General features: G+C 38.3%; 1 protein-coding gene across 1 annotated transcript in view; it reads right to left on the reverse strand.

The window, feature by feature from the left end:
* The window catches only part of LOC134225569 (glypican-6), a 109,290-nt gene that overhangs the window by 28,578 nt on the left and 52,834 nt on the right, over positions 1–27,878 (reverse strand). Inside the window, exon 2 of the mRNA XM_062705752.1 lies at positions 5,186–5,350. Coding sequence (XP_062561736.1) covers positions 5,186–5,350 — 165 coding nt within the window. The remainder of the gene's footprint in view (positions 1–5,185; positions 5,351–27,878) is intronic.

The raw sequence follows: 27,878 nt of genomic DNA on the forward strand, positions 1-27,878 counted from the left end.
GATTTAAAATTAAAACGTAATATAATTATATGATTTTCAGGGTAATGGCCTTTAAGAGTAGTGGAATATTCGGGGTAGTGGCCTTTCGGAGTACTGGCGTTCGGCATAGTGACATTCGGGGTAGTGTCATAGAACCGCTGACGATGGTTAGACGAAAATGTAAATGTTTAGGGGAAGTGAACGAAACACACCGTTCATGGCGACAAGGAACAGCGTCCCTGAAAAAATGGAACCCTGGGGTACCCCAGGCTCCCGATTAGGATTTTAACCCTTTCAGGACGAGTAAGTCATATGTATATGCCCAGCGTTTTAGACTGGTCACAGAAGAGAGCGAGGTCCCCACTTTCTTTACCAAAAATGTTCATCAGGATGTCGGCTTCACAGGAAAAATATTGGATGTCTAGTTTGGCTAGACCATGAAGACCCACACACTTAAATTATTTTACCGACCTCAGCAAAATTTTCGCCGAGAATCCAACAGCCGAGATCTAAAAAGCTCGTTTCCTACATCCAATTAGCAATTCCATCAGTTGCTTTCTCCTTTTTCTCACATTGGCAGTTCATTAACCAAGACGGACCTCTTTTTTTTATTCTTTATTAAGGTGTTTTTTTAATTCTAGATTAAGTTCAACACCGAAGACGGACCTCTGCCTCTCGAACCTTACCCAAAAAATTCCAATAAATTCCGTATGAACTCGTGGCAAGTGCAGAGGTATATTCGGCTTGCAATGGGCGAGTGATTGCATCATCATTTCGTTCCCTTCCCTACATTCTGACGTGGCAGGTGCCAGTATGACCTAACGAATGAGATCACAAGTACTTGTACATTGATGATGAGTGCTAGTCCCAAGCAAACGTCCGTTGTTTCTCTGTGCAAGAACAGATGATCTGGTCATAATGGAGTAGCAACTACGGGCAGTCAATCAAGCTCAAGCTACACTCATTCCGAAGTATCTACCAGATTAACCAAGGCTTTTTCAATGTTCTCATCAATGGCATATACCCAATTCGGTCAAATAGACATATGCGCATCATGTAAACCAAATTTTCTTGAAAGCTACATGTTCAAGGTACTCCAAAACGTTCTTAAGTTTATTCCAAAGCATCTACCGGATCATCAAAGGCTTTTTGCAATGTGCTCATCATCGGCATATACCCAATCCAGTTCAATACGAGATCTATATACATAAAAATGAAATGGTCTGTGTTCGTATCCGCATAACTCGAAAACGGCTGGATGGATTTTCTTCATTCCTTCAGGAGATATGTTCTTTAATGTTTCCGACGGGTTTATATGATATTTCTTCTTACGAAAATCACGAATAAGGTTGAGTATATCGTGAAAAACTAGAATTTTGTTTTGTATGCAAATTTCCCATGGGCAGTTCACAACGCGCATTTTTGCCTACTATGCAGGACAACGTCTGTCGGGTCCACTAGTATAAAATATAATTCGTGAAAGTAAATGGAAGAAAATATTCGTTTAACCGTGTAACATTTCCCCTAAGATGCTCGCAAATAATTAATCAATGAGAGAAATCCTATCGGCTCATTGAACCTGCTGGGATGTTCAACGATGCACGAATACATCGTTCATGACTTGGTTGATCGGATAGATCACATGTTCTGAACTTCAAGACGTTTTGTAAACCCTGAAATAGTTCAAAACTCGATCAATTTATGTCTTTTGATCCTAAAGATATTTTTGGACATATACATCAGCTTGGGACATTTTGTTTCTAGACATATTTCCTAATACATTCAAGGATATTTACTCCAGCGTGGTTTGGACCTAGGACATCCGAAAAAAAAAGTATTTCAACGCTTATTTAGTTATATCTATACCAGTTTTGGCAGGATCCAGTGAAAAAAAAAACAAATTCGTACACTAAATCTTCATAATAAAAAGCCGTCCTGAAAGGGTTAAAGGAGCGCCCTGTGAGGAAATTGTGGGCAAAAGTCCTGTTGAAGGCCTTGGAATAATTTTCCTGAATACGAGATGTTCGAGGTACTCCAAAACGACCTTAACTTCATTTCAAAGTATCTACCGAATCAATCAATGCTTTTGGCAGTGTCCTCAACATCGATATGGACCCAATCTGGTTCAATAAGCATATGCTGGGAAGAGAGATACCAATTCGGCGTGTATGCCCTCGTTGTAAGCCTCCTGAAAATCGTCTCTCAAGTTTCCAATGTATGTACCCTACCGTGCTGTCAAAATCCGAGTCTACTTACTGTTTCTAGTTTTTCACGCTTCCGCCGCCGGTTCACAAACCTCTCGACGACCTTGGGCACAAGAAGAAGTGCCTTGACATCCCAGGAGGAGATGCTGTTCTTACAAATGGGGATTTTTTTGTCTTTATTAGCGAGACTTTCAGCCCTAGGCAATACACAAATGGGGATGTTTGAACCTACATTAATAGTCCACTTGTGCTGCAATACGTTAGATTGAAAAGGTTATTCCAGAAGCCGTTGAAGTTCCAACGTTCCACTGGTGACATAAGTTGAGCTCAAGCGGAAGTGTAGGGGTTGGGAAATGAACAAGCAAGTTACCTTGATCCGATCTGGTGTAAGATAGGGGCAACGCAAGTGAATATCAGTCGTTGCTTCAAATTTCCAACGTAACGGTTCCTATATTTAACTTGGGTCAATTTTATTTACTAACAAGTTTAACTAGAGTATAAACCCTAATAACATTTTGATTTCATGCTGGTTTTATATTACGGTCTTCAAGAGCGTTTTAAAACTTAAAATATTACTTGGGAATCTCCTTCTAGCGGAAAACAATAATTTCTATATAGTTATGTAATACATAATTCTGTGTTTAAACTGTCGGAGACAGAGGTGGAATATTTTTTCACCATTATGAACATATATGGGGTCGTACAATTATTACGTAAGCAATCTCCCCACCCATCCCCCATGTAAGATTTTTTTTCATACAAATTTTTATTTATATGGTGCGTAAGATAATGACAGACCCCCTTCCCCATAAGTGCTTACGCAATATGTTCGGCCCCTATGTGTCATGTATATTAGTGTGTAGTATACATACATCGGTTAATGCATTTAAATGACATGTTATAATCAAATTTGAATAACATTCTACCTACATTTTTCTAATTATTAGCAAGGATGTACCATAACTAGTAGAGTGAATCAGAATTTGTATTCTTTATGACAAATCAAAATTAAAGCTTAATAAGGAGGAACTATATCAAAATGTGCTCACTTTTTACTATTATCCACTGTTTAAAACATTTAAAAACTAACTAAGGGGTTACAAAATCTACATCGATTTTATTTCTCTGTTACTCCTGTCAGAGCCCAGCTGAGACCTTCTATGAATCATACTTTCCAGTACACCATTCAAAGATTAACTCGTTAATCTAAATAATGCCACGAAGCTTATACCGTTTCAGTCGTTAAAAGTACACCATGCAAACACAGATCATGAGATGAGAATGCATCTTTTTCATGTAGGTAAAGTAAAATGGAACTCCTCTTACAGATTAATCTCTGACCAACATAAACAAGTGGAGGATAGTATTTTTAGAGGCTTCCACACACGCTTGCTTACTGACTGGTTGGTTGAAAGATCTTTTTGCCCACGGAAAGCCAACGCAAGAAGAAGGGATATTATCGTCCATCAAGTTCAACTACTCGCCCAGTCAGTTTAAATACAAATAAATTAAATTTAACGATGAAATTTACTTTATTGCTTCCACACATCACTATTTTTATCGTTTCTGCCCACTACTTTGCCGTGGGTATGAGCATTTTTCTGTTCAAAAATGTGTATCGTTCTCTGTCTGCCCTACCGCACAGTGGAATGCAGTTCCGAAATTTCGGTCGCTTCACTCCTTTCTCCCATATGGTTGACCGCGTGGCCTGCGTCGATTTTGAGTTAGTCAGCCACACAGACAGACACTGGAAAACTGGAGGAGTCGTCGGCCGTGCCATACCGTTGTGTTTTATGTTTCTCTAACCATTTCGAGGTTTACTATTTGTTTAATAATATGTTTTGTAAATAAAATGCCCGCTTGAGCCATCATGGGTAGATAAACTTGGTATGCACAAAGACGATATACGCATCTAAATCAATATGACGATCGAGCGGAAGGTACACATAGACACATACTTTTCGGTCGGTCGACTAGAACTGAACCGGTGTGATTTTATCCTGGTGGTGGTTGATCGCAGAAGGTAGTTACGGACCACAGCAAAATAAGATCATGTTCTGTGTTAGCTGGAACATAAAACAGTCGTCAATAATCAGTACACAGTTGGATGAAAAAAAAAACTGGGTAATATTTAACTAGATATAGCATCTTCAAAGTGACTGCAGAATATGAGGCAGGTCTGAAAAATTCTTGGCTTGTTGCCAATGTAACACTTTGGCAAACATAGGACAATTAAAGATCCAACTCAAACTCCAACCATGCTCAAACACCTTAATCTCACCGCCGGGTAAACATGTCCAGAGAAAAGCAGGCACTTATGGCTGTCTAATGAATTAGATGCAGGGGAGCCTCCCATTGTGCCGAGGAGCCCGAGCCCACTATATTATGTCAATATGAATTAAACTTCAAGCTACCCAATTGCTCCGTTTTGAGCAAATAGTTGAAGCAGAAAACCGCCTGGGTCGCCGCCGTGATGATGATACATGATACTTTTTCGTACCTTAGTGTTTTTTTTATTTCTTCTGCACCGGCAACATGTGAAGAAGAAGGTATGACAAACATTACCATGACGGGAGCTTTTATCTACGGTAAGTTTCGACGGCAGGGTAGCAATAAAAATAACACTTCCTCCGGGATGTCTGCATGTTTCTTTTGAATACCGGCCGGTTAGGCTGTTAGAGGAGCAGTGAGTGTGATAGAATGAAGGGTGTTAAAAAGTGGTAGGCTGCCATCGACAGCAACTTTGTTGAAAAGCCAGACGACACTAATTGTTATGCCTCATTTAAAATCTCGTGTACGTTAGGCGTTCATAGAAACTTATTAAATTTCAGCACAGAATGGTAGCCTTAATATTCTTGTCACCCGTGTAAGATCGTTATCGCGAGCACCCAGTGCTTTGTAGCACCATCTCCCGCATTGTTAAACATGATATACAAACAGGGGGAGAGAGAGACCAAGTAAACATCAATCTGCCCAGCCAGACGACGAGTGGAGTGACTTACCGTTGAATTTTTGCGCTCGAGTCCCCAGCACCGAGGACAGCTTGGATATCGAGTCTTTGGTGTTTCGCTCCAGCAGTGTTTTGGCGTGTACGGCCAGCTTATTCTCTATCGTGTGTGTACAACAGGTGCCTCCGGGCGGCACATCACAGTATCGTAAAGGTCTATCTGTAATATGGAGAGAGATAAAAAAAGATAAAGAATACGTGAATTCAGGGTAAAGCGGATTACTACTAATTCGAGCACATTTTTTTAACAGTGAAGTTGTAATTCTTTTCAAATTACCAATATTTGAAATCTTATAACACAATGGTTTTGCCACATTTTTAATCTGTCATACTCATTGCTATTTATTTTTTTCCGCAACAGTTCGCTTCAAATAACACAAATAACACAATTTTTTTGTGAATTTATTCGTGGAGTTAACTCATTGTTTCATTGACGCTGAAGGTCTTAAACGACTGAAACCAACCCGTGTAAAAAAACCTGGGTGTACTAGTGATACCGTCAATTCGTAATTAATGTAATACCAAGATTTTTTTGATTCTGTACATGCTTCTTCTTCTTCTTATTCTTATTGGCATTACATCCTCGCACTGGGACAGAGCCGCCTCGCAGCTTAGTGTTCACTTAAGCACTTCCACAGTTATTAACTGCGAGGTTTCTAAGCCAAGTTACCATTTTTGCATTTGTATATCATGAGGCTAACACTTTTAATACTTTTATGCCCAGGGTAATCGAGACAATTTCCAAGCCGAAAATTGTCTAGACCGGCACCGGGAATCGAACCCACTCACCTTCAGCATGGTCTTTCTTTGTAGCCGCGCGTCTTACCGCACGGCTAAGGAGGGCCCCTCTGTACATGCTTAGGTATTAAAAAAATGATAAAATTCAATGGTAATAAGCTGTAACAGGTAAATAATGTAACTTGCTGCAAGAAATGAAGCGCTCCCAATACTATCAGTGATTATGTCCCATGGTACAATTATGCGATCACTGACCAATTGTCCAAGGATTTTGATCCCTCGTGGGCGAATCCTATCTAGTCAGTATGTTTTACTGTAAAATGTTGTGGATAGCTAGTACATTATCAGTTCAATAGATAGAGGATGGCACTTGGCACACACACCGGCAGTTTAAACAACAATAGTTTAAAGATTATTTAGCCGAATAAACAAAAAAGGAAATTCTCAGAATCCTAGAAGAGAAAAGTGAAAAATGATAAATGTGAAGCGAGAAGTGAGGAATGAACCATTTCACACTTCACATAAGAAATAAGACGTAAGAACTAAAAGCAAGAAGGGTGAAGTGAGGAATGAGAAATGTGGGGTGAAAAGTAAAAAGTGAAAAATGAGTATAATCAGCAATAAGAAGTGAGAATCGAGAAATGAGATTCTAGTAGAAAGTAGGATGTGGGATGAAAAAAGTGAGAAGAATGAAGTGGAAAAAGAGAAATGAAAAGTGAAAAAAAAGAAGTAAAAAGGGGGAAATGAAAAGTGAGAAGTGAAAAGGGGCAGTGAGAAATAAAGAGTGAAGAGTAAGAAGAGAACTAAGAAGTGAGGAGTGAGGAGTGAGAAATGAGAAGTGAGAAGTGAAAAGTAGGAATTGAAATGTGAATCATAAAAATATAAAATTAGAAACTAACAGTTATTCTCTTCCTTCCTCTTCCATCTTCTTTGCTTTATTTTTTTCTGTTTAATTCTTTCTTCCTCTTTATTCATTATTTATTTCTATCTTCTTCCAACTTATTTCTTCCTTCTTCTTTCCATCTTCTTCTCTAAACCTTCTTCATTTTATCTTATCCTTTATTCTTTCCTGCTTTTTCCTCTTCCTTCTTCCTTTATCCAGCATCCTTCTTCATTTTTATTTGGTTCTTCTTCCTTCTTACTTCTTTCTTCCTTCTTTCTCGTTTTCTTGCTTCATTCTTCTTCGTTGTTTCTTCGTCCTTCTCCCCACTTTCTTTTGCTTCTTCCTTCTTTCTTTTTCTTCCTTTTTCTTTCTTTCTTCTTTTTTTATTTCCTATTTGCTTCTTTTTTCTTCTTCCTTTTTCCTTCTTCAACTTCCTTGTTTCTTCTGTCTTATATTTCACCGCTCATCTCTCCCTTCTTCCTTCTGTTTTTTCCACTTACATATAAAGTACTCACTTTGCATTTCTCAATTCTTACTACTCTCTGTGCACTTCGAACATCTCACGTCAGACCGGACAACGGACCAGATCTTTACGACAAATGTTTCAAAAATGCCATGAATAGGGGTAACGGCTCAAACCTTGGCCCATTATGCTACAGCTGAGCACATTTATCGCTATAAATCTTCATATATTGCATTTCCAACCAGAATTATTCCACCAGCCGGCTTGCTTACATTTGGTATTGATGCCAAATAGCAAAAAACGACGATGAATGTCCGCAATATCTCATTTAAACCAGCGAAAGTCTCGAGAGAAATGGACAAAACATCGGCATCCTTGTCCCTATCATGTGGATAAATTTTCAGCCCACTTGGGACGAGTGATTGTTGATTTCGAACATACGAAAGATAAAGATGGGTTGCTGTTTATAGCACCAGTCATTTTGCTTGCGTTGAATAAAGGCAGCATGCAAACAAATAGAGAAAATCAAATCATCTTATTGAGCGTGAATTCTAATTGGTTGCATGAAAAATACTACTACACTGATTGTGAGAGTGCGTTTTAGATTCCCCCAATAGCACGATTACCAAGGACATGCTAACGAAAATACTATTATATGTATCATTTATTTCCCAAATATTTACCATATTTGCAAGTGAAAAATGAAAACTGTATTAAAAACTGCAATTGCAAAAAGGCTACATGTTCTAGCCCTCATGTTGTGCCTTCAAACAAATTACATACGTTAATTATTGACTGCCGCATAATTTTGAGATTTACTGCTAGTTGAAACCATGGCAGTTGTGTTGCTTTCGCTCTCGCGATACTCTCAAAGAAACTTTTTTCCAAAACGTAAACAATGCCTTAGGTGGGGATGATGCATAACGCACTACTGAAGAAAGCCAATTGTAAAACTTATTCTAGGCAATTCCTTGCTTTGTACTGTACATAAACAGTTACAACTGTGCCAACTACCTGATATTATTACACAATTATTCATAAATACAATTATTGGATGCTTGTTTTAACTCTGCCTGCATTGAAGTTTCATGATTGGTACGTGCGTTTGATTCTACTCCTCCACATATCGATCAGCTGTTGTGAATCCTCTCAAAACTCTCACGTGTTTCAACTTCCCGAGTTGAAAGAATACTTTTTCGGTATCATTTTACAGATCAAAATACTTTTTGCAAGCAATAATAAATCTTAATTATGATGAAGGTATTTGTCAAGTAATTTGACTTGAAATTATTCACATGAAATGACGTTGAAAGTTTATCTAATGAAACATACGATCCATTGTATCTTTCCATTATTAAGTGAGAAAATGTCTGTAGGATTCGTGCGAAAGATGATAAAACTAAATATTCATACACTGATTGTATCATTTATTTGTGAAATTATGAAGAATACGGTGTATCGAACCACGAAAGGTTGATGCTTGAATCGTGTTTGGAAGCCGTAAGGTATGCAATTATTTTTGGTATGTTCTACGAATGAAAGCGATTATATCGTGATTCGAGAAAAGCATCAAGAGGGCCCATTCACTACATGACGTTTTAGGTTGTGGGAGGGTACTTGTCTGAGCGTTAAGGACTTTATAAATTTTAGAGCGCTACCATACATGAAGCGTTACTAGGGGCTGGGTGTGGGTTGATAATAGTTTAGCGTTATGTAATTTGCGAAAGAAACTTTACGGTTGAGTGGATTAACCTGTTTTTACAAAAATTCTCAGCAACCTAATCGCAAGCATCGTATATTCTATCTGCAGTTTTCGGTTATTTTCTCCAGTACGGGTTATTGGTGAGAATGTTTTGATTTCAGAGTTTCACCTATACTAACGTAGTGCTACAAATCGAAAGCGCATGCCACCATTTGGCTACGGGTGCACCCAGTATTGTCCAAAAAAGTTTTGGTTTATTATGTCGCTATACTAATGGAAATTGTGAAATAAAAATGATAGCTGACATAGTGTGGTTGTTATCCATTCATCTGATGTGCAAAAGCAGGTATGTTCATTCAGAAAACTCTTTTATTTGGCAAATGAAAAACTCTAGCACAGCCAGCCTGCATAAGTCAACGAAACATGGCTGCTAAAAACCCGAGTGAAAGTGATTTTTCACGCAAGATAATAGACGAATCCAAGTAAAAATAAGAAGAAGACACACGACGGTGTTAACTTTGACAGATCCTACAGTTCAGCATAGGGAGATCATTTTAAAATGCTTATAATAAATTCTAGACAAATTGTAATTAAAATCTGATTGATGTACGGTACGGAAAAAGTTCCGAATTACATATCTGGAAGCTTATCTCAATTTTTTGAATTTTTTCCAAAAATGTATCTATCATACAGTTCGGAACTTTTTCCGTATCATACATCAATCAGATTTTAATTACATTTTGTCTAGAATTTATTATAAGCATTTTAAAATGATCTCCCTATGCTGAGCTGTAGGATCTGTCAAAGTTAACACCGTCGTGTGTCTTCTTCTTATTTTTACTTGGATTCGTCTATTGCTTTTAATAGTTTAAGAAGTGTATAAATCTAGAGTTATGAAGCAGATATATGTTTAATACACTTTTCTAAAGAAGCAATGGTTAACACAACCCTACAAATCGACGTATTATCGCTGGAATGTTGATTTATTTGCGTGATGAGCCAATGTTACATCCAGGGCCAACATTACCGCCGGTTACCCTACCAATCCCCAACGCACCATCTGTTTATCGATTTTTAGACGGCATACGACAGTATAGACCGCGTAGACCTATGGAAAATTATGGACGAGAACAGCTTTCCTGGGAAGCTTACCATACAGATGAGCTGAGTGAGCTCTAGTTGCCTGGTTTGCGTTTTGACAATCATTTTGACGCATGATTTTTAATTTACCGCTTGAAGCCGGCTTGATATATGCAGAAATTATTTGCACAATTCAACTTGTTGCCTTTTTTGTAGATGACTTCTTACGTCAGTCAAAGCTGAACTAATCAAAATCGGCCTAAATGCTTGGAGCTCTCCTCAGCCGTGCGGTAAGATGCGCGGCTTTAAGGACAAGCATCTCGAAATCCAAAACAAAATTCACTCGCGTTTTCACTCAATATGAAAGCATCGCACAACTGTAATTTTCATTATTCCACGCATGCTGCGACGCAGAAAAGCTGATGAAATAATAAAAACAAAAGTTGTCCGCTGTCTCCGTATTGAGTGGTGTGCCCTTGAAAATGTGAGTGAATTTAGTTTTGGATTCTGTGATGCTTGTCCTTAAAGCAATACCATGCTGTGGGTGGCAGGGTCCGATTCACGGTCCGGTCTATGAAATTTGCGGGTTACAAATTTTCTCGACTTCCCTGGGCATAAAAGTATTATTGTGTTAGCCTCATGATATACGATGAAAGAGAAAAAATAGAAAAAAAAGGAAGAAAGAAAGAAGGTAGAAGCAAAAGGAAAAAAGAAGAAGAAACGGCAATGAAGGAAGAGGAGAGAAGGAAGCAAGAATAATTACCCAATTACCCAATACCCAAGGCAGAGGATGAACGAGATAAATCCACAGTTCCACATTATAGACCTAGGGATCAGAAATCTTTTGGTTTTGATTTGGTCCACTTCAGAAGGCTGCCGAGGATAGACCGGCAGCTAGGGGTTGAGGCCAGTTCCCTTCCGAAACTGAACGGTTTTGGGGCCATAAAAAACATATTTTAAGCTAAGGAAAATCATGGACGAGATTCCTATGTATGGACATCAGATAGTTATGCATATGAAGGCATTACGACAAGGTGTTGGACAATCGTGCCTGTTGTTCAATATTGTGCTTGAAGATAGCATACCAGATGTAGCAACTGCGGCTCGGGTACGATTTGGAACAAATGTAGTCATCACTTTACCTACTGGGTATTGCCAATAGAACATTTGAATGAATGGTAGACCTGCACACTTGCCTGAAAGTCGAGTTGGTTGTGAATGCAACAAAGTACACATTAGTGGAACGTTCCTACTGAGTCTACGTTTTGATACGAAGAAGTTATATCGAAAACATGTCGTTTCCAATTGCGTTCAAAAAGGTTCACACCTGTACTACGAACATGAAATTTGGATTACGCTTGAGAAAGATTTACAAGTATTGGGCTATTCAAGCAAAAGCATGCTTAATCTTATCTGTGTGGTATTTAAGAGAACGGTTAGTAATGGTGAAGGATGAACTACGAGCGTGCTCAACTATATACGCAAAGCAATCAGGGGATGTGCTTCACGATTCTGGCGTAAAATTGTGGATCATTTATGCGTTTAGATGTTAACCAAAAGTACTATTATATGATAACCGTCTATTACCACAAATAATTATTTGGGACTGAACACTACATCTTAGTTGAAACTGCGATGTTCTTCAATAGCCACAATCTGTCCAATGTCACACAGGATATTGAATTGTTAATAGGTAAGGTGCAACATCAACAGTTTTGCTTTCTTGTACAACATAGTTTTACCGAAAGGCTATCATTTCACTTCAAAATGCGAACTTTTTATAGAAGGTTAGGAGACGTACAGTGTTATATACCAATCGACTCAGTTCGACGAACTGTAGTGTACACACTAAAATTATTTTTTCGATCTCAGCAAAATTTTCGCCGAATTCCAACTGCCGAGATCTCAGTAATTTTTTTACCGAAACTCAGTTATTCTTTTACTGAAATTTCGTCATAACTTTACCGAAATTCGGAAAAGTTTACATTTTACCGAGATCTCGGTAACGATCACTGATGACTCGGCAAAGTTTACCGAAATCTCGGTAAAAAATTTACCGAGATTCGTTGAAATCATTGTCGGGATCCTGGCTCTTGGATTCTCGGCAATCGTAAAATTTCGAACTTTACGTGCACAAAAGCTAATAAAAACATTAGCCAACTTTTTCATATGTCATCTTTAACCGTTATTCTCGCAACAAGTTGCATACGACAGAGAATAAATGCTAGTTGGTTACTGTTGAATTTGATAACGATTACGTTTACGTTTAACGATTACGTTTAAAAGTTATGAAGAAGTTTTTGCCTTTCTCGTACAACTAAGTTATACCGAAAGGCTATCATTTCACTCCGAAAACGAACCTTTTATAGAAGCCTCTGAGACCCATAGTATTATATACCAATCGACTCAGCTCAACGAGCTAAGCACATGTCTGTCTGTCCGTGTGTATGTATGTGTGTATGTGTGTGCACAAAAGCTATAAAAACATTAGACAACTTTACGTATAGTAATCCTTAACCAATTTTCTCGCAACAAGTTTCATTCGATAGGAGACAAAGCCTTGTTGATCACTATTGAATTTTATAACGATCGGTTATTGCGTTTAAAAGTTATGAAGAAAATGGTACATCGAACCATATAAACCCCTTATATTGTTGGTGTCTTAACTAAATGCGAGAAAGGCACCACCAACGCTGGGTGGATTAATCTGGGTTTTTTTCTGTTGGTTAAGTTATAATGAATATGAACGTGTTCGTAATTAATAACCCCTTATGATTTTGTTCTTTTTAGGCAACCCACCATAATTTGCAATAATAGTGTCCAATAGTGTACACCCAACCAGCGAATTCTAGTTTTATATGGATCTGCACAAGAACAAGATCTGTATCACGAATTTGCTAATACAGACTTACTACATTTTAATACAATTATCCAATCATACATTTCAATACTGTATTACTTGTCATAAGACGAGTTTACACAATTCCATTTAATTCCACCACTTGATTGCATCTTTGGCAGATACGTATTTCGACCTCAACAGTAAGGCCGTCTTCAGTGTCGCGTACTTGACTCGACAAGTGAAGACATTCCACTAAAAGCTCAAAATAATTTTTAAATCTATACAACAGTATGTATTGCCAATAATAATACTAATATCAAATACCTATAACAGCATCATCGACTTTAACTACATCCAATATAAGCGATAATGTAATATGGAAAATGTATTTCGAACATGTTGAAGTGTTCTGAAACGTTAAAAACTAATGAACAGATGAACTTCATATCTCCATGCAGTATATGATAGGCACTGCTGAATAACGGTCCACCTGATGCAATCTACGTGAATTGCGCTTCGCCTAATCCTGCTATATGTACAGACCTCCCTAAGCAACGGCAATGGGCGCACAGACCAAACAAAAATTATCTAATTGACCATGGTCAATCAGTTGTTTTTTTCTTTTTCAGTACCTTACGCCGCTCATATGCTTTCCCACCGACAATCCACAGTTGCTACTCGGTTCGGCGTTTGCATTACACGTGTACCTACCTCTGGTCTTTGCTCTGTAGGTATTTCTTTTTGCCGGGCGCCGAAAAAAAAATCTGTCGAGTAATTTAAATTCTCCACAATAATAACCATGCGGAAAAGTTCTCAATTATTGCTTCCGCTTTAGTTCATAATTTTGTTGGATGGAAGCAACGTTTGAAATTCAATAAAGATATTACGTTTTCACATTTGAGCGTGTCTTATGCTTTTTGGCGGTCCCACTTTTTGCCTCAACTTGCCACGGCACTACAACGAAATTTCATTACGTCGAATTTATCAACATAAATGTATAGTAATCCGTCTCGGATTTTTATTCACATACTTTGAGTTGTTGATATGGATTAGAGCTGGCTGATCGCCATCAATCATTTGTTTTCTTTGACAGGAAGGTAAGAAGCATACACCGCCATGATAGAGTACGTAGCTTTTTCCGCCAACGTAGGTGTTTATCTAACTCGTGTCCGGCATTGGTAATCGCTGTGTGAATTCCTTTAAACTGATAGACTGAATTCTCGAATCGGTATTTCAAGTAACAAGGCGTTTTTCAGCAACAACACTTTTGTAACAGTGCAGTGCTCTAGTTTCTTTAAATGTGCTTCCTAGCACTTAGCAGTGCGAAAAGTGTTGGATATTGTACTGCGTATTGATGTGGATTTGCCTCGGTTATCAAACTTTTAGTGATGTATTCCAGGTCTTCATCTAGTGTCGTGTTTTCTTCTAGAAGCTAGAGGGACCCCCAGACTTACTTCTCTATCTGAAGAAAACATGCCGGCTAGTTTTGTTGCCAATTTCAGAGTTAAATGTGCCCTGTAATTCATTGTGTTGAAATTGCCCGGAATTGCCTTTTTTGTCACAGCAGTATTTTACCGAAGATTTGGATTGCCAAGTTTTTTGCGAATAAGCTCTAATGCCATAGATCTGTTTTTATATGCACGGTTACAAGGTATAATATTATGAGTACGAGTTCCTGGTGTATAACACCAGATCACGATCAAAATGAGTGTAAAATTATTATGCATATGTATTATGTATACATGATTCATTTTTAATTGACATGAATGCACTTTTATAGGTGTTCAATGCCTAAAATAAATAAAACAAACAAACAACTGATACGGCCGATCTAGTAAATTCACAGGATAGAAAATTATATCGACTTCTCGACCACTTCCATAAACTGTGAACTCTAATGAACGCAGGAGCGTGGTGCTAGTTTTCCGGTTGTGGTGATGGTTGTGGTGAAAAAACCGAAACAGAAATATTTTAGTAAAAAACTAAATAGTGCCAGCTCGTGATATCGATTTCTCATATAAAATAATATTTACTTTCCTATTCATTGGCTAATTTAACTGAAAAACCACAGAGCAAAAAAGCGCTCTGACTTGTGCGCATAAAATACTGAAATGCCATATTCACGTATTAAGTCAGTTCATTTAAGGTCAATAAAATGCTACAGAAAACCACAATCAAAATGTAATGAAGACATAATGACCACGATTGATCAAACTGCGGTTCGCGCGGACACACAAACATCCACTCCGTCCAACGAAGTAGAGAGGGAGCAGAAGACGAGCTCATTCGTCTCAAAGGCACAGACCGATCAGCTAGACGCCCGGGCCCGGTCCGTTTCACTACTTGGTCGATCTGGGACTACTCCGCTTAAGCTGAACGACCATTATTTGTGATACAATACACGTCATCGTCGTCTTCATCGACGTGAACTTAAATTGATTTTTTTTATTTTTCAATTAAGATTTTAATGGATACTAGCAATCAGCAAGCGATAAATAGCTTGCTCGATCGCGATCCATTGTTGTTCTTAATGTATTTCGCATTCGGGTGCGCTTGATATGTGTCTAAATCGGTTCTCACGTAGTTTTAGATAGCCACTAATCAATGCTATCAATGAGCCTAATGACTGGGGATCTCTAATGCTCGTTTAATGTTCCACAATGTGAAATTAGCTTACGCATAAACGTCTTACGGTAACACAATAGGGTGGTACTAAAATCAATTTCGCATCATATCGCTCATCTTATTCTGCCTGTAAAAGATTTTTAGTGTTTAAATTCAAGTATCTATAATAGTATAGTCTTTACGAACACTTTGTACATTGTACAAGCGCAACTTACTCAACATTTTTTTTGTATGGCAGATTACATAGTCAGCTCGATGATGATGTGCAATACCACACTTAATCGACTTCCAGCATTCTATTTTGAAATCATTAGGATCAATTCTATTACCTATCTACAATTTTCAAAATTAAATATGAAACACAAAGAATCTCGCTTTTTAACATGTAGTAATTCACGTGCAAAACCCAAATTAGTTCACTTATTTTTTCGGTTAGAAGAAAGCTCAATATCGTGTGTTATCGTGGGGTATTATCGTTCATATTTTGACCTTTGTCGATAAGGACGCAGAGTCCCCGATAGTGCTATTCCTGATCGATTTTGGTGGAAATTGTGCTTTCAAATCTGATTATGTTCGGGACTTTTGAATCCGTTATCGGAGCCTACTCGCGAATAGACCATCGAATGTAGGCCACTGAGCGGACCTAGGTGATACTGCCTTTCTTGTAAATAGTCAAGACACAAATCTTCTTGGTTTGATATATATTTATTACATAACTTTTGATAGAAATAGTCGGTCATGGTCAAATTATAAACAAGGATTTGCCCCCGTTCGAGTGAAACATGTTTCGGGTCAAAATCACTACACGAAAAGTTGAGAATTACTATATGCAAAGATGCTGTTGGTATTGTTTTTTATTTCAACACATCCATACACACACCGATAGACAGACATTTGCTCAGTTCGTCGAGCTGAGTCGATTGGTATATAATACTATGAATCTTGAAGTCTCCTGTGAAAGTTTGCTTTTTGAGTGAAATGATTCGGTGCAACTTTGTTGAACGATAAAGACAAAAACAATAGGACTTCTTCGAAAAGATGCCGAACTCTTGGAATAAATAAAAAGAAAAGTATGAACCGTTCAGGTGTGTAATAAGATAACACATTCAAATAAAACGGCTGCCGGGTGTCGTAAAGTTGAGAGCATGTTAGGACCCTATACCAAACAATCATCAAACGGTGGGTGATCTCTCTCGTCTCACTTGTTGCATGTCGCTGTTTTTGTTGCTGCCGATGTCGGGTACCCTACATTGAGAGGCCGTTACCATTGCCGGTCGGAGTCTGGCATTTCCTGGATTTTCTCACACGGTGCGCCAAAGATCTCTCACACATCATTGAAGAATTGCCGAAAGCGACAAAGCAAAAGACGAACATGCTACATTTATCAGTAGTTTGTCTTTGTCGGGCGATGAATGTTGAGATTCTTCCTCGAATTACGATGTGTACCTTTTTTCGGATTTCCTTTACCGCCGCCTGCTCTTTCGCTGGCTAAATGCAGGGCCAACTTGTTGGTGGTTTGGAGGTTTATGGAAGCATTGTGGGAAAGGTATAACAAATGAAGTTAATAGATGGAGTGTGTTTTCATTCAAAGGGTCACATACTTGCTACCTGTGTAAGGCAAATGAGCATTATTATTATACAATACTTGATATTCATTCAACAGGGCATTACATCTAAGAGATTATTGCCTATTATGGATTTTATCACATGGTTAAATTTGATGGTCTCAAATTTTACCGCGATTTTATTTATTATATGATATTACAATTCGTAGAAGAATTCACTTCGGAGAACTTGATTTAGGCAATGTTGGACAAGGTACAAAATCAATATGTAGTAGCATTTGCTTGTCATAACTCATAAGTCGATTTAGTACTTAACATATACGTATTTACGTATGTAGTCAATAGTAAGGCCGTCTCCAGTGTTCCAAATATGTTTATCATTCATGTTCTAGCTAAAGAACCCAAAGCTTAAACACGTTCTAATCGTTTTTATTACCATTTTGAACTAAGCTTTTTAAACCATACAACTGTGATTTTTTATGAGTCTAGCTCGAAAAGAAAACAATGTCTGGACCGTATCTGCATCATACCGATTTGCCACGGATGGTCTATTTTAAAATGCTACAAAATTACAATTACCTAATAATTACATTACTACAGCAGTTGGTAAATGCTTGAAATGCAATCATCCTTTCACAGCAGTCAATTTGTCGAATCGAACACATCTCAATCAGATTCTCGGCAAGGGGTGCCCCTCTACAGTCAGCACCAGCACATCCGCCACTCAGAACTGGAATAACCGAATCAGAAGTACCTACACTCAGCACTTAATTGAAATGAACTGTGCTAAATTCCGAAATTCTTTTCTCCTCTATTAGGATTTATTTTCGTTTTCAATAATGGGGTGGACCGCGCCGTTTGTTGAATGATGGTGCCTGACCATGACTTTGAAGTTCGCTCAGACTCAAGCCGTGATAATTATTGTCTAAACGCAGTTTTTCCTGTAAATTTAACAATAAATCGTAATAAACGCTCATTGAATGCTATCCCACACACCATGCGTGTCGAATGATGATTTGTGGCTGTTTAACGCTATGTATTATGTATTTCGGCTTCCCTTTTCGGGCTTCTCAATCTACCCTGTCTCCTCGCTCGCTTGTGCGTTCTCGCTTTTAACAACAACGGTCCAGCGTGCACTGAAACAGAACCATGCTGGACGGAACGGGGGACTCCATTCACTTATTGACAACGTCATTAGGAAAGATTTTAATGGATTATATTTCAAACTATTGTCCGGTTAAACTGGGCGGTTTTTAGGGCTTTGATTGTAGGTGATACACAATTGTTTACAGTCTGGTAATAAAAGTGTTCAAACTATTGCATGGGAATATTTAGTATAACAGATTATGTTATGGTCTTCATAAAGGAGACTAAACATTTGCAGATTATGTCACTGACATGAGATGTTTATAAATGATGAGAGGTGCTATGATAACAATAGAAATGGAAAGATCATTGGTTGGATGATTTCAAGAATTACTGTCGAATGCAAATTGCTGCGAACAAATCGGATAAGTATAACGTGATTATGATACAAATTAGTATTTTGCCCATAACAGTTGAACCTATTATTCGATTCAGTCAATTTTCAAGCAATTAATAGAACAGGATTCCCCGTCGAATGCCATTTTAATCTTCATCAAAATAAATTGGTTGACGTAAGTAAGTACTACATCAACACTTTGTTTCCTTCCCTAGTTACGGTAAAGGTGGTCGTATCCAGGAGTAGTAGAGTTGTTACGGGGATGCTAAAATACACGACCCAGAACGAAATTCTGTCGCGAAATATCCATTTTTTATTATTACAATTTTCTAAACATTTTCTCTTGAAGCATTTTATAAAATATTACTCATTTTTCAATATGATTCTAAACTATAACCTCATACGTGTTTGTACCAAATTGAAAAAAGGAACCCCTAGTTTGTGTTACAAACCATCTGGATGGCCATATTCACCACCGAAGCTATGAGGTAAACCGGTCAAGGGCCGAAAACCTCATTAATAAAGACAATAAAAAAAATAACCACCGAAGCTAAGTAAACAAGAACCAAGCTGGTAAAACACTTGCTGTAAGCTTGTCAAAGTTCGAACTTTTCATTTCGACGAGCCGAAATCAAGCGATTTTCGGATCAAAGAAGAACCTTTTTCGTACTATGTGGTGAAATAATTTTTCACTCATCACTCTTTTCATTAAGAAAAAAAAACGAAAATCGTGCCTAGTAGATGAAATTCTTTTTTCGTTTCATCATTTTTAGTCCTCACTCACTTTTCGCGAAAATTTACGATGAGCAGTTATAAAAATTGTATGACTGCAACTGGAATCAAACCTAAAACAGCAACAGAAATGGCATTGAGATGCGCTCATTCTAGCCACACAACTACACCGACTACTTATAGATGGTTAAGTTGTTTATTTCATAAAGGCTACTCTTGTTGGCATTGGTGCTCAAGCGTGTAATGGATGCAATTCATTAAAAACTTTGAAATATCCGAAAAACTGTGTAATCATAGACTACAAATGTAAACTATAATGTTAACTGCATTTTGTTATCGTGAATAAAGACCCATGTAGACATAAAACTATTTATTAAATATAAACATTCTCATATCCATTTCATTTATCAAATTTTCGGCACCAACATTTCAAAAGGGTGAAACTGCTTTTGTGAACAAAAGCTCACCACGTCGCTGGTAGGCTAATTGGTGCCCTCCCACACAATCCATCGCCATTTGATGAAAGAATTGGATTTGCTGCTTCCATCGGTGGTGTTGGATTTCGTGGGAGCGCTTAAATTAGCCCACCAGCGACGTGAGAAGCTCTTGCTTACAAAAGCAGTTTTGCCCTTTTGAAATGTTGTTGCCGAATTATTGATATTTTCTTAGACTAAGGCCGGAGTGGTCTTTGCAGTGCCTAAAAGTCTTCTCCATTCAGCTAGGTTCATGGCTGCACGTCGACAACCACGCAGTCCACGGAGCGTCCGCAACGCGAATTGTCTTCCACTCAATCGATCCACTTTGCTCGCTGCGTACATCGCCTTTTTGTGCCCGTCGGATCGCTGTGGTTCTCCCAACAGATGATGCAACTCGTGGTTCATTCACCTCCTCCACGTACCGTCCGCTGTGTCTTCACCCCACCATAGATGATACGCATCTCTACGCGCGAACTCTATTCGATTGGAGCGTTTTCAGTCTGATGCAGGTTTCTGTCATCTTCTCAAAGTTACGTGCCGTAATATCAATGTGTCGTCGGCGTGCCGAATAACTGAACGGACTTCGTGAAAGTCATACCACTCGTGTCAATCCCTGCCCTTCGTATTATTCACTCAAACCCTTTGCGCGTTTCGAATGGACTCAAGAATGCCCCTGAAACTCGAACTACGCATGTCACTCGATCCATCGTCGCCTTGATCAACCGTACCATTTTATCCAGAAATCCGTTTTTGTGCATTAGCTACCATAGCTGATCCCGATCATTTGTATTATATGCGGCTTTGTGAGAGGCGAATGAATCTAGTGGTTTAAGTCCTCTTTAATAAACAAAAAAAAAATGCGGCTTTGAACTCGATAAATAGGTGATGTGTGCGCGCTGTATTCGTGGCATTTTTGCAATACCTGACGTATGGCGAACACCTGGTCCGTGGTAAAGCGTTCGTCCATCAACCTCTTCTGGCACTGCCACACGAACTCTCTTGAAAGTTTGTATTAGTCGGTGGCATAACATTTGGGAGATTCTCTTTTTCGAAGCGTTCAGCCATGTGATTATCAACCCCAGAGGCTTTCATGTTTTTAGCCGGTCGATCTCCTCCTGAATTTCCTGGAGATCCAGAACCGGAAGACGTATCTATTGCGCACGTGCTCCCCGATATATTTCTATACCACTACTGTTGTCTGCCACATCGCCAATCAAGTGTTCTTCGTAGTGCTGCCACCATTTTGGATCACCTCACGCTCGTTCGTAAGAAGGTTCCCGTTTATGTCCTTACTCATATCAGGCTGTGACACGAGGCCCTTGCGTGAACGGTTCATTTTCTCATAGAACTTTCGTGCGTTTTTAGCACAGTACAGTTGCTCCGTCTTTTCTCGGTCGCGATCTCCTTGCTGATGCTTGTTTTTCCTCCGGAAAATCGAGTTTTGTCTGTCCCGCGTCCGTTTGTATCGTGCCTCATTCGCCCTCGTGTGGTGTTGCAGCAATCTCACCCATAATGCATATTCTCCTCTTCCACTTGATCCGGGGGTATCTGCCTGGTGCAGTGGTTGCAGTGCTTCGAATGGTGAATAAAAGTTACGTCTAGCTGCTCTTCCGCTGGGAGTGTCACTTCCAGCTGCTGCATTTTTAGGCTAGTCTACCGTCTTGTAGCCGCCCAATGTTTAGCCGCGGTGAACAACTTCATGGGGCCTTCTTTAGCCGTTTGTGATGTCGAAGAAGAGTTTGCCGTCGATTACAACGTGGTCGATTTGGTTTTCCATTTCTTGGTTAGATGATTTCCATGTGGCCTTGAAATCGTTATTACGTAAATTTGCGAAAACAGCTAACAACCCTGTAATTCTCATGCTTTGGTTATTTTTGTCTTACATTGAAATCAAGAGCAACACCCACCTTGATTTCTACACCCAACCAGCGGATGGCAGATTTTAATACAGTTCTGCATAAGAACCTTGCAGAAACTGTATAATAATTGGGCAAATACAAAATCTGTATTATTTCAATACAATTATTGTATTGAAATAATACAGAATTGTATTATTTTATTCCAATATTTGTATAAAAAGCTTACAGAATTGTATATGCCCAGATTTTATACAATAATTGTCAGATTTGTTTTTTGGGTGTAATAGCAATCTGGATAGAGATTTCAAATGAAACATGAGTACCACTAGTGTCCAATCTACGAAGTAGACCGTAACTATGCTATGTTATGAAATGATTCCTTTTAAAATCTTATAATAAATCAAAATAAGTCAATAAACTTTGATATCGATGAGTCACCGAATATAGAACAGCGAACGTCATCGCTTAACACAAGGTTTGCAGATTCCTGTTGCGTTAGATGATAAACAAAGAACACAAATAAAATTCGTATGCTAATTAATTAATAAAAATTCTTTTGGGCATATTCTGCTGTTCTTGTTTGCTTGCTCTTCCACCCAAAGCTTTTATAAGAACCACTATCTGTCTTAAATGTGGCTGCATGTAATCGCCCGTTTTTTTTGTTCTCTCTTTATCCAGATATTTTTTCTGTCCATTTGCCTCCCTCATCGAGTAGAGAAGATACCGGTTATAAGATTCAGTATCTCAAAAAAGAACCATGGGAATAAAAATTCAATACTAATACAAACAAAGCGCTAAGGAATTTCGATTCAGTTTTTTTCCCTCCTCACATCATACAATCCATTCATTATTTTGTTGGAGTTATTTCTCTTAGGGGCTGATCATGCCTTGCAGATCTGCCTTCCCACCTTGAGCCGCAACCGGCCGGCCTGCTGGACTTGGACTGCGACTGCTGATGGAACTGGGCCGGGCTGGCACTCGTGACGGGGTGAAGAGAGCAGCACGACGAAGGCGATGGATGATGCACACACGGCACCAGCGTACAGAGCCGAGGTTCAGAAGAGGAAAATGGACTTGAACTCGACCAAACAGGACCAGACAGGTAATATGCCGAGGAAGAAATAAATTTAGCAAAGTACATTTATAAACGCATTCGCACACAACGTGCCGCTCCACTGCCACCGCAAAGAGCTGCCCTGGCTATTGAACCTGGCGAAATAATTCAACCTCTCGTGGTCGACCGACCCACACTTAATTTCAATTTGTTCGAATACCAACCAACCCGCGAACAGTTTCAATCAACTTCGAATCAATATTAAAACCATTTACACGGTGAGGCATTCTTTTGGCTTCGCGGTAACTGAAGATTGCATTCCTGAAATACCTTTGGAACTGTATCATCCCAGCAGTGCTTTACATAAGGTTTAATTTACACAGCTGAGAAAGTTATTTCAATATGGCGTGCGAATGAAATCATTTTTAGATGTCTTCGCTCTATAACAATGCAGTGATTGTCACAAAAAACATCAATCGCAGAAAGGAATACCCTTTTTAAAAATATAATCAGCTATCTGCTTACATATCTATCAAGGCCTTACCACGTTGCATACGACATTAAGGCATTTTCGACTCGAATTCAAGACTCGACAGCTTAAAGAAAAAGTGAGAGAATTTCGTGCAACGTTGATCAATTGCAAGCGATGCCGCAATTTCGGATACATTGTGTTTGTGGCTTTGGAGATAGGTTTGTGGTTTTATGGTCAGTGGCAACAGTTTAGAAATTTGCGTGCTTGGGTTTGATTCTCGTCCCAAACTTCACTTGAAAATATCGGAAACATGCAAGAAAACTCGATAATGAATGATACATCGCTAATTGATCAATTTCACGTTTGACCAGCTTTAATAATCATCGATTATTACTTGAGAAGTGAGCGGGGTATCCAATAATTAAGAATCGTTCCAATATGCATTTCATTATTTATGCGAAAATGCGAAATCTTTGCTCTGTTGCAACATGCACAAACAGATTTGCTGACCACCTATTAATTGAGACTTTTGCTGTCAAGTGAGGGCTACGACGCTTCCCTGATTGTCCTTAATATTATCATTTTTTGTGCATTACGATTACATCCCCACACTGGGACAGAGCCGCCTCGCAGCTTAGTGTTCATTAAGCACTTCCACAGTTATTAACTACGAGGTTTCTAAGCCAAGTTACCATTTTGCATTCGTATATCATGAGGCTAACACGATGATACTTTTATGCCCAGGAAAGTCGAGACAATTTCCAATCCGAAAATTGTCTAGACCGGCACCGGGAATCGAACCTAGCCACCCTCAGCATGGTCTTGCTTTGTAGCCGAGCGTCTTACCGCACGGCTAAGGAGGGCTCCCATCTTACTCAATGTGAAATCAAATGCTTTTTTATTGAAACTAAATCTGAGATAGATCCTTACGTTAAATAAAACTTTTCTTTTTCTTGTTCTTCTTATTGGCCTCCACTGGGACATTGCGGTCGCCTCACAGCTTAAGGTCCATTCAGCATTTCACAGTTATTAAAAGCGATGTTTCTAAGCCAAGTTCCTTTTATGTATTCGAATATCAGGCTAACACGATAATACTTTTTTGTCCATCTAAGCCCGGAAAATGTCTAGACCATAACGAGAATTGAACCCAGCCAACTTCAGCATGGTTTTGTTTTGTAGTCGCGTGTCTTACTGCTTGGCTGAAGAAAGCAGACACCGTTCCCGAAACAGAGCAACTTTTTTAATAAGTAGAAAATAAGTAGTAGTAGTAGAAAATAAAAAAACGTTTTAACCGGCATCGTCCTTTGTATACGAATAGGAACTTGAAACACTCAACAAAAATATATAGCTATATAATAATAATTATTATTATTTTATAATCCATCTGACGGCTTGTGTTAAATCAGTTTTAATCCAAATGAGCTAAAATTTTCAGAGGACACTCAGAACATGATAAATAATCAGATGAGCGCTGTGGAGCAAAATCAATTTTTTGAACCACCCTACTATATAACACTATCGGCCTTCTGTCAAAAGTTCGGTTTTTGAGTGATCCTGTAGCCTTTAGTATATGAGAAAGGCAAAAATGTATCTTACACATGCAGAAAACAGACATTACCTTGATTCATCGAGCTGAGCCAATTGGTATGATGACCTTGAAGCAGCGGGGGTACCTTTTATGGATGTTGTATTATAATTGCGAAAAATACTAACTTTTTTCGAATAGCCATAATATTTGATCTAAAAAAAAAAACTTTTCGTGAATTTCTATGGCTTATTTAATTCATATGACTTTTCATCTGATGAACACATTTTTGTCCTGAATAAAGAGTAGAATCCTTGGTAGCCTTTGGGCCACGGTGAGATTGTGAAAATTGCTGTTCGTTGCCCATTTGGAAAAAAAAGTTCTTAGAAAACTGATTATCAAAAATAATAGGCATGTTGACTAGATCATAATTTCTATTTTGTAATTGGCAAAAGCTAGTTGTGCTCAGTAAAATTTGGAACAGATTTTGAAAAATGCACCACGCCCTTCTGGACAAAAGGAAAGGAAACTAGCTTTCCACGCTTGGTAATGGCGGTTTGTCGGTGTGTAAAAATCAATCGGTCACTGTACTGTTTTACACTAGCTGGAGGAAAGCCCACTGGCGTTCCTGGGTGAGGGGAAGGGAAGAAAGGCCTCACTCACTGGTGGTTTTCCTCCAGCTAGTGTCAAAAAGTACAGTGACCGATTGATTTTTACACACCGACAAACCGCCATTACCGAGCGTGGAAAGCTGAATATAACACTATGGATGTCCTTCCTTTTGTAGAAAGCTCGATTTGGAGTGATCCTCTGCGGGGTTGTTCAAAATTGACGTCACATTTTTTTATTTGGGGAGAAAATCTAAGATTTCAAAACAGTACATACTGGGAATACAAAAAAAGCGTAACAAAGGGAAGAGGAAGGTTTAGAAATCTCAAAATGTAGTGGACGTCATATTTGAATCGCCCCTAGCTTTCGCGTACACTTAGTGTACAAGAAAGGCGAAAAGGTTTATTTTTTTTTTTTTTTTTTTTAACTAATTTTATTTGCTAATTATCTAATACATGCATTCATCTCTTAGACTAGGTGTTCCGTGTTTTCTTAACACTATCATCCTTATTTGCTATGTCATATTTTTTGTTATTATTAATACATTTCAATTGCCTCTGGCAGTTAGAATTTTTCCTCTGGTTGAATTGAACCATGTAGGAATTACAATGTTTTCAACTTAAACTAAACTTAACCTATTTTATACTAAGGGTACAAGGAGTTAATCGTTGCAATAGAAGATTGCAACGATTTTTATCTAAAATTGAAATTATTTTGTTGGACATTTGTTGCAATGTCTCAATATTAGAAATTCTATGAAGTTCATTGGTACTATACCACGGAGGCAACTTCAGAATCATTTTCAGAATTTTATTTTGAATCCTCTGAAGTGCCTTCTTTCTGGTATTGCAGCAACTAGTCCATATTGGCACAGCATACAACATGGCAGGTCTAAAATTTGTTTGTAAATCAAAAGTTTGTTCTTAAGACAAAGTTTTGATTTTCTGTTTATAAGTGGATATAGGCACTTAATATATTTGATACATTTGGCTTGAACGCCTTCAATGTGATTTTTAAAAGTTAATTTTGATCTAGCAGAAGTCCTAAATATTTAGCTTCGCTAGACCAATTAATTGGAACCCCATTCATAGTGACAATATGTCTGCTAGAAGGTTTCAAATAAGAAGCTCTCGGCTTATGTGGGAAAATTATAAGCTGAGTTTTGGAAGCATTCAGGAAATTTTCCATTTCTGCAAGTAAGTGGAGAAAATATCCAAACTTTTTTGCAATCTACTACAAATGACACGAAGGCTTCGCCCTTTGGCTGAGAGGCCCGTGTCATCTGCAAACAAAGATTTTTGACACCCTGGTGGTAAATCAGGTAAGTCAGAAGTAAAATGTTATACAATATGGGCCCCAGTATGCTGCCTTGGGGACACCAGCCCTTACAGGTAATCTATCAGATTTAGTATTCTGATAGTTTACCTGCAGCGAGCGATCTGATAAATAATTTTGGATCAGTTTAATGATGTACAGAGGAAAATTAAAATTCATCAATTTTACAATCAAACCTTCATGCCAAACACTGTCAAATGCTTTCTCTATATCAAGAAGAGCAACTCCAGTCGAATATCCTTCAGATTTGTTGAGCCGAATTAAGTTCGTAACTCTTAATAACTGATGAGTGGTTGAATGCCCATGGCGAAAACCAAATTGCTCATCAGCAAAAATAGAATTGTCATTAATATGAACCATCATTCTATTTAAAATAATCTTTTCAAACAGTTTGCTTATTGAAGAAAGCAAACTGATTGGGCGATAACTAGAAGCCTCAGCTGGATTTTTGTCCGGCTTCAAAATTGGAACAACTTTGGCGTTTTTCCATTTATCTGGAAAGTATGCAAATTGAAAACATTTGTTAAATAAATTAACCAAAAAGGATAAAGAGCTCTCAGGAAGTTTTTTGATAAGTATGTAGAAAATACCATCATCACCCGGGGCTTTCATATTTTTAAATTTTCTAGTAATAGATCTCACTTCATCCAAATTGGTTCCCAACGAAAGGTCAAAAACATTCTCTTGATTGAGAATGTCTTCGAAGCTCCGTGTAACCTGATCCTCAATTGGACTAGTGAGACCTAGACTAGAATTATGGGCACTCTCGAACTGCTGAGCAAGTTTTTGAGCCTTTTCGCCATTTGTTAATAACATTTTATTTCCCTCTTTAAGCGCTGGAATTGGCTTTTGAGGTTTTTTAAGAATTTTCGTTAATTTCCAAAAGGGTTTCGGACTGGGATCGATCTTCGAGACACTATTCTCAAAGTTGGTGTTTCTCAGAGTAGCGAAACGTTTTTAATTTCATTTTGCAAATCTCGCCAAATAACTTTCAACGCGGGATCGCGAGTTCTTTGGTATTGCCTTCTTCTCACATTTTTAAGACGGATCAGTAGCTGAAGATCGTCGTCAATAATAATGGAGTTGAATTTAACTTCACATTTCGGAATTGCAATGCCTCTGGCTTCGACAATTAAATTTGTCAAAGATACGAGAGCATTATCAATATCACTTTTGGTATCGAGAGGAATATCAACATCAAAATTCCTATCGATATACGTTTTGAGAAATCCCAATCAGCTCTAT

Source organism: Armigeres subalbatus, chromosome 3 (genome assembly GCF_024139115.2).
Source record: "Armigeres subalbatus isolate Guangzhou_Male chromosome 3, GZ_Asu_2, whole genome shotgun sequence".
In the NCBI taxonomy this organism is placed as follows: Eukaryota; Metazoa; Arthropoda; class Insecta; order Diptera; family Culicidae; genus Armigeres; species Armigeres subalbatus.